Genomic DNA, 7,968 nt, shown 5'->3' with positions numbered 1-7,968 from the left:
CATGGCCGCAGGCTGCTTTAAGGCTTAACAGTAGGTTACATCATTATAACATAGCATGATGCCCTTCTTTGTATACCGGACACTTGTAGGCTATCATTACTCAATAGCCTACATAGTGAGCTGATAGATTAGCATTATCGCTATATCATATCTTAAAACTTGAAAAAAAATTGGCCTTTTAGTAAACAAAAGTGCCCTTTTCTTGTAATCTTGCTCTCCCCCCAGTCAAAAATCGTTCCGGCGCCCCTGCCTACTACCTGTTTTTTCAAAAATATTAGAAAGAATCATGTTATACAGATTATACTCTTTTTTAATTAGACATAATTATATTTTTCTATAACAATCAATTTGGTTTCAGGAAAAATCATTCCGCAAGCTATGCTGCTTCAATGCTAATAGAAAGTATCACCAGTAGGCTATACTCAATGACAACCATCTTGCATTAGGAATCTTTCTTGATTTATCTAAAGCATTTGACACCATTGACCATAATTACATGAAATGATAATTATGGTCAGAAAATTACATGGTAATTACATGAAAATGTGTAATTAATTACCTACATTTAAGCACAATTGTAGCCTAATTGATCAAGCCTTGAATTTACCAATACTTGACATTTGTCACATTGAGGAGGCGGGAAGCAGCTGACTAGATGACAGATGCAGTTTTTCGCTGTTCTCTTTTCTGTTGTGAAATTCATTTTTTTATAGTGCTAGTTTTTTCGTATTGATTAGCCTGCAGCCTACAAGTGTACAGTACAGTAGGCTAGCCTACTTTTTTCATAACAGACGAAACAAGAGTTCTTCTTCACAGATTTTTAGGATGAATGATATTTAAAGGGATAGGTCTACTGGTTGGTAGACTGCGATTTCCTCGATGTCTGTCTTCTTGTTAGCGAAACCATTCCTACAAATTTCATTTTGGCAAAGAATAAGATGCACCACGAGAGGAAATCTTCACCCTTTAAAAGCAAACTGTCCGCACCATGTCTTTTAGACATACAATGTCAGCATCTCTACTTCGTAAACTTTTGTCTAACATGTCTAAGTCCCTCATGAATCTACGCGACGCTGATTTTGCTGTGACGTCCCTGAAGTTGTATCTGAAAATAAAAGTGCAGAGCTATAAATATTTAGACTCGGCTAGTTTGAAGAATTTAGATTGATAAAGGACTGTTCAAAACGAGCTTCTTTTGTCGAAAGGAAATTAAATTATGTCGTATTGATAGTCGAACGAATGACGACATTCTTTACCAAGTAGCATAATTTGACACAAAATCAAAACACATAAATGTTGCGTCGAAGAAATTTTGGTTTCAAAATTAACAAAATTTTTGGAATTGTTTTTCCTCTAACATTCCTAAAAAATTAGGCCTAAAATTCAATCACATTCCCATTGAAAACAGTGCCAGTTAGAACGTATGTTGATGAAATTTAGACCAAATAGAAAGTTGTGACTTGTGAGGCTTAGGCTATTTCAGTAAAAGTTCGCTTCTTCATGCTCACTCAGTTGCTGGCAGACTCATATCCAAGTTTGAGTTTTCATTGAACTGGACGAAACATTTTATGAAGCATCGGGTTCTATAAACATCTTCGGCAGCAAAATGACTACAAAACTCTTCATTTTCATCAACCACGGAAATGTCCTTTAAGACCTCCATGGAATCGTTGTTTCGATTAACAAGGGGCTTCCTGAAAATTAGAAAATATATGCAATACCGTAAATCAGCATGGTAAAAGCCTACATAGCCTATATGCCGGTAGATCGAATCAGATGTTGGGTTTTGTTGTGGGAATACGTAACCTATCTATAGCTTAGCTACACACAACAAGAACAGCAACATTAGTTAGGCTACAAACTTTTCTGTTGGAGTACCGTAACAAAATGAGTATTTTTCTATATGCCTAAATCCAATTGTTTTTATACAATAAGGCTATAAACAGAAATAACCGTCTTGAAACGTTTATTTAGCTATGCAACCTTATTAATAGCGACATTCGACAAATAACAATAAACCAACAAAGTACTGTAGCCTATAACTTAAACTCATAGCCATGCAAATGGGACTTTACTTTCTTTAATTTGCTGTCAGAAAGACAGCAAATTACACAACTCTGCGAACAGCCTAGGTAGCAAAATCGAAAAATGAATTTTCGAGAAAAAAACGCACCATACGCGTTTTTGTGGTAAGCAATAAATGGATAGGCTACTGACCTTATCGACATGCATCCATATTTTCTGGCAAACTTATCGATGTATGATTGATGGTCGGAAAAATGCACAATACCACAATTCCACACAAGCGTTGTAATGACGTTGACCAAGCTATGGTGTTTAAGTGAAGGCAAGTACTCTTTTACGGAAGATGATAAAACTGCGTAATCCTTCTCAAGCAACGGCTTCAGCTTTGTGACGAACTTTTCAACGACCGAATAATACTGTTTGAGACACAAAAGTTGCAGTAAGAAATTCTTTTCACTCTAAAAGTTTCTACTACTACTTTCTACTTTAGGCAATCAAATATTTTTCGACTTGGCGTTTAATTAATGAATTTACTCTAGCGTGCCCCAGTTAAAATTATCAAAAAACCAAAAGACCAAAAGACCAAAAAACCAAAAGACCAAAGTATCAAAAAACCAAAGTAGACCAAAAAAAATTATCCATGGTAATAAACACAAATTGAAAAAAATGTGAGCTAACCAGTGAGAAAAAAAATAACGATTGTATCGTAGGTAACTGTAGAAACTAAAGAAAATGTGTCGTTTTTCAAATTGTGACCATATTGTAAAAAACGGTCGAAGTTATTTTTTGTTATTAAGTTAGAGCGATTAACCTTCTGACTTAAAAACTTAAACATGGACAGAGTTTCACGCTACGTCTCTTACCATGCAGTCACAAAACTGGCAAAAAAAATTAAGAACCCGCTGTTTACTCTGTAACCCAGGAGACCTGTAGGCTGACTGAAAACGGTACAGGAATCGATTGTTTTTAATCGTAAGCATAGCGGCCAAAGACAAACTTTAGAACAGAAAGCAAAAACTTAAACCCGTTGTTTGTACATACATAACAGCTTGAGAGTTTACACAACTAAAGAAGAAAGGTAAAATTACCAGCCTTCCCACGATTAACCCCCACTTCAATAGGCCTGCTCGTTCCTCCATTGAAGGATAAATTAAGATCGTCGAGTTTGGACTTTCAACTAATAGATTACCAAGCCAGAATGAAAACAAAAGTTACCACAATAATCCAACATTTTGTTTTGCGATTTTAAATAAAGCATCCAAACACTGAAAAAGCAATTTTTGAGTGGCCAGGAAAATGTAACTGTTTAACTTCGCAACTTCTCATAACATCAACCTGAATTCTGGTTTGTGAAAGTTTTGTACGCAAAGCTTCAAAATAAGAATAAATTTTACCTTTATTACTAAGTTTTAATATTTGTTAATTTGATTGATTTAAAATGTTTTAATCAATCAAAGTTTAAATTTATCAATTCGTCAAAGAATATTAAAATGCTATGTCTGGTCAACCTTTCTATACAACTCTGAAACTTGGACAGTGTCACAAAAAATGGAAAACGGATCGATGCCTTCGAGCTCTGGTCATACAGGCAAATGTTAAAAATTTTATGGAAACAAAAGATCACTAACGATGAAGTATTATCCAAATTTAATTCAAGCAAAATTCTCTTACAAATAGTCAAAAGAAGAAAATTAAAGTATTTTGGACACACAATAAGGCAAAACTCGTTAGAAAGATCATTAATAGAAGGGAAGATAAACGGTAGAAGAAACAAAGGTAGACCAAGAATGATTTGGACATCAAACATCACTAAATGGACAAAATTAAGTTATGAAAATGCAGTACGAACAGCTCATGGTCGAGAACAATGGCGCATTGTATCCAACCCTCAATACGAGGAAGGAACGTAATGATGATGAATATTTGTATGATTCATTTATTTTACATGCAGGGTTATTAAAGTTTATCTCTTGAGCGAATTGGCATTAAACTTACAGAACTCAAAAATCTGTGGTAAGGCAAATCGTCTCGCAGGTTCTGCTTCAGAGAGAAGTTTTCATAGTAAAATCTTTCGCACTCATTCTTGATACCGTTTAGGAAATCTTTATTTTCTATAGGAAAGCTCAACCAGGGCTTGAACCAGCGATCAACAAAACTACCCGTATTTGAAGAAGATATGCATTTCTGCAAAAATAAAAAACTAATAGAAAAATTCAGCTGTTAATTTGAAGAATTAAACCACGGCAAATAAAATAAATGGCTAGACTAGGCCTTGTACAATAATTTTGAATGAAATTATTTACGGTTTCAATCCATGAAAGTATAAACACGATTGACCACTGATATGGAATTGCAACTTTTTTTTTTTGCATTTTGAAAGCAAATATAGCCTGATATTCTTGTTGTAATAATCATAACTGTGTAAAATTATTTAATTACCAGTTTCATTACTTTGCTGAGAATGTTTTAATTCAGCTTAGCACAGTGCTTCCCAACCTTTTTCAGTTCGCGACCCACTTTTGATGAAACTTTTATTGCGCGACCCACTTTAAATGCAAGTTTCTTTGTGCGACCCACAAACAATGAGATATGACATCTTTGCTAACTGGCGTACCTACTGAAATGATTAATGCGACACAGCACATCTGATTGTTACGTTTTGTTACATTGTTGCATAATTGTTACATAATGATAACCCGATGATTTCCCGATCTAATAGAAAACAGGGTGCACATTCATGAAAAGTCAACAAATGAAGTGAAGATTAGTGATGGCGAAGTAGCCTACTGTTCAAGACCAAACTGCGGCTTGTGAGATCCATAGGAGCGTCTGTATTTTTTTAGAAAATTTTAACGTTCAGTAACATTTAGAAATGCTTCGCGACCCACCTGAAATAGCTTCGCGACCCACCAATGGGTCGCGACCAACCATTTGGGAAGCACTGGCTTAGCATACGCTATAGCCTACAAGATAGGCTAAGCTTTCTAAAAAGTCTATTCTAATGGTTTCCAACCTTTTTGTCTTGGCCGGACCCCTTTTGATACCTTCGAAAAGGTTGTGGACCCCTAAAGAAATTTTCTGAAATTTTAGTAGCCTACTGTATATCTCCTCTCCAAATGGATACAAATGTTTCATAAGTTTCGAAGCGACACACTTAAACAAATTTGAAATTTGAGATTTCCTGATATCGCTTTGCGGACCTCTTGGGCTCTGAGGACTCCCTGTTGAGAATCACTGATCTATTCCATATATTAGGCTTGGATTGAAATTAGTTGTAGACGTTATGCGACTTCATCGTAGTGTTCAAACATAAAAAATCTGCATGGTAATGCTTATACATAAAACTTACGTTGAGCGCTTGAAAGTTGATGTATTGTGTAAACCGAGTATGAGGTTCTATTAACTGACGTAATACAGATGACTTGGGTAGAACTGTTCTTGCGTACCACGCCATTAAAGTCGGAAAGACAAAATGAACATGATTGTGAGAAAGCCCTGGTGCGAAAAAAGACAGTTGCGCTTGGGCGTGCGCCTTGGCCAACGACCATGTATCCGATTCTGAGGTGTGAACTACGCCTGCTCGATCCACAATGGATACTTTGAAAGCATTCAGCAGCCGGATTTCCTTCACGTCCCAGTAAAAGCCATCAAAAGTTCGATAATTGTCCAGCTGCTCAAACGGTAATCTCCAAAGAACGTTGGAGTTGGTTTCTAAAATAGTATTTAGTGTTAAAACTGAGCTGTATTTGACGTTGGTTAATTCAATTCGTATAATTTCTAGTCTGAAATAGCTTGAAAAAACAACAAACAAAACAAGAGTAGGTTATGCCAGTAGTTGCTGAAAAATTGCAGAAGATTGAAAGCAAATGACGTCATATTGCACTGCTGCTCAAAGTTGATTGAAAAGGATAGAAACTGTGTTGCTCTCATGAACTCACTGATGCTTATCACAGTGTTGGATTACGTTTGTTTAGCGCTTTAAAGCAGATAAAGTAGCAACCAAAAAACTTGACAACCTCCTTTTATCAGTCCGTGACAGAAAACAGAATGCAAGACGAAGTCATGGATGTCGCAATCCTTGATAAGAGGAATATGTTGTTGGTTGCTAACATACTTCGAAAACTCCCACAAGCTGCCGTACATCATTGGGCCAATGTATGAGGGAGATCTGAACCGTTTAAAATCTAATTGTTCCTCGTTGCATAAGCAGTCTAGTTCATACATTCTCCCACCGTGAAAATGTGATATGTGCGCTGCAAAACATCCTTATTAAAAACCAAAAATTACAGAAAATGGTTTATATAGGCCTACTGTAGTTACTTTTTTCAGCATGAATCAACAAAGCTTGAATAGGAATAAGTTTATGGGGTGAAAGCAAACAAGTTTAAAATATTAATAACAATAAATGACTACAGAACGATAAATGACAACGAAACAATACCTTGTTGAAATTGCGGTTGTTACGTGACCATATTCGTTACAATGCAATGTCCCTTTGTCAGGCTTTTATTGTTTTGTTTTTGCATCCAGGCTTACTGGGTGGTTAACAATTAGAATAAAGAGAACGAGAAGGCAAGGAAGCAATCTTCGTGTCCCCTTGTCATTAATGTCCTGCCAAAGACACAACCGAGTGCTCATGAGCCGTGTCGAACCAGCACCCTTTCGAGTGTCGTACCAAGGCTCTCACCACTCGGTTATGCAAGCATCTGCTTACAGTGCAGATGCCTTATTGATTGTAACAGCAGAAACAAATTAAAGTAATTTCCTGTCTGTGAACTATTGCTGCAACAAATTCAGGCATTTCCAGTTTGCTTTGTTGTAGCCAATGTTCTTTCTACTAAAGAAAGTTTTTGTTTTGCTGTTTTTATCGATTTACCTGCATGTCCTTTTCCTATATAGAACTTCAATCTTGAAATTAGAAGAGTCAATTGCAATCCGAGATAACACAAAGTAATAGGAGGAAATAAAACAATCACGGTGAGATACTGAAGCATGTATGTAAATATTAGTTTAATTAATTTTATTTTCATTCTAAAATATATTAAAAGAACCTACAGAATAAAAGAAAACCTAAGCAAAAATGCAAAACATCAAGAAATATGCAATATCAGGGGCATTGATTTTTTACAACTATTTTACTTGTGCGGTCTATTAGCATAATCGTCTGATATTTGAACTACGTTTTGGATATTTCAGAATCCGCAATTCCATTGCACTTGAACCTGATCAGTGAAGGTAGTTGCTTGGGAAGGACTAGGCCTAAAAGGTAGCAATTAAAACAAAATTATCAAAATACATCTATCAAGTGGATAGGTAAGGGTCTACTGTAGCCTTTGTATAGAAATCTAACTTTTTTGTAGTCTCCCTCTAAGGCAAGAGTGGGCAAACTTTGTTTTTATCTCGAGGGCCACATTAAGAGTCTGAATTTGTTCGAGGGCCACAGGCGCCACACTACAGTATAATTACAATAAGATTATAAGCTAAAGCATAAAATCTAAAACAGTTAAAATACAAATTTTATTTAATTTTAAAGTGACCAAAGAAATGGAAATGTTATATGTTACTTGCATACAAGATATACGAAACGTTTGTCTCAATTATTTATTTAAATACAACTCACATGTATCAGATCAGAAGCATTAATGTGATTTGTGCGGTTGGTCATTAACCTACTTGTAGAAAGACTATAATTTATCTTTATCAAGATGAAATATATGCAGAAAAAGTTTTAATTAAGTCCTTGTAGTAATTAAGCTTTTCAAGCAATTTTATTTTTTTTTTAATATAATTGCTTCAGGTTGTCTCGGGCCGTAGTTTGCCCACCTCTGCTCTAAGGTCTAAAGGATACATACATATAATTTCATTCAAAACCGTTGAAATTATATGTGTTGAGTTGAGTCTTCGTCGTTGAGTCTTCGTCGTTGTCACATGGTGTGGACTCTC

The 7,968-nt window shown here is 35.6% G+C and overlaps 1 protein-coding gene across 1 annotated transcript; it reads right to left on the bottom strand.

The window, feature by feature from the left end:
• Window positions 1-463: 463 nt before the first annotated feature.
• LOC145766460 (uncharacterized) lies at window positions 464-7,055 on the bottom strand. The gene is made up of 7 exons (XM_082578180.1): window positions 6,902-7,055; window positions 6,042-6,278; window positions 5,375-5,736; window positions 4,021-4,209; window positions 2,218-2,441; window positions 1,509-1,694; window positions 464-1,105 (listed from the first exon to the last, which is right to left on the bottom strand). The coding sequence occupies exons 1-7, from the start codon at window positions 7,053-7,055 to the stop codon at window positions 967-969; spliced, it is 1,491 nt and encodes a 496-aa protein (XP_082434306.1). The 3' UTR covers window positions 464-966.
• Between the last annotated feature and the right edge of the window lie 913 nt (window positions 7,056-7,968).

The sequence above is a fragment of the Aplidium turbinatum genome, chromosome 1 (assembly GCF_918807975.1).
Source record: "Aplidium turbinatum chromosome 1, kaAplTurb1.1, whole genome shotgun sequence".
Lineage (NCBI taxonomy): Eukaryota > Metazoa > Chordata > Ascidiacea > Aplousobranchia > Polyclinidae > Aplidium > Aplidium turbinatum.
The sequence above is the reverse complement of the archived record's forward strand: the minus strand, read 5'-3'. Positions and strand labels throughout refer to the sequence as shown.

Excerpts from the sequence above, each read along its gene's own strand:
- LOC145766460 (XM_082578180.1), bottom strand. The coding sequence starts at position 7,055 with ATGAAAATAAAATTAATTAAACTAATATTTACATACATGCTTCAGTAT. Across the intron at positions 2,442-4,020 it reads ACCACAGATTTTTGAGTTCT|TATTATTCGGTCGTTGAAAA; the intron begins GTAAGTTTAATG and ends TGTCTCAAACAG. Across the intron at positions 1,695-2,217 it reads TATGGATGCATGTCGATAAG|GAAGCCCCTTGTTAATCGAA; the intron begins GTCAGTAGCCTA and ends TCTAATTTTCAG.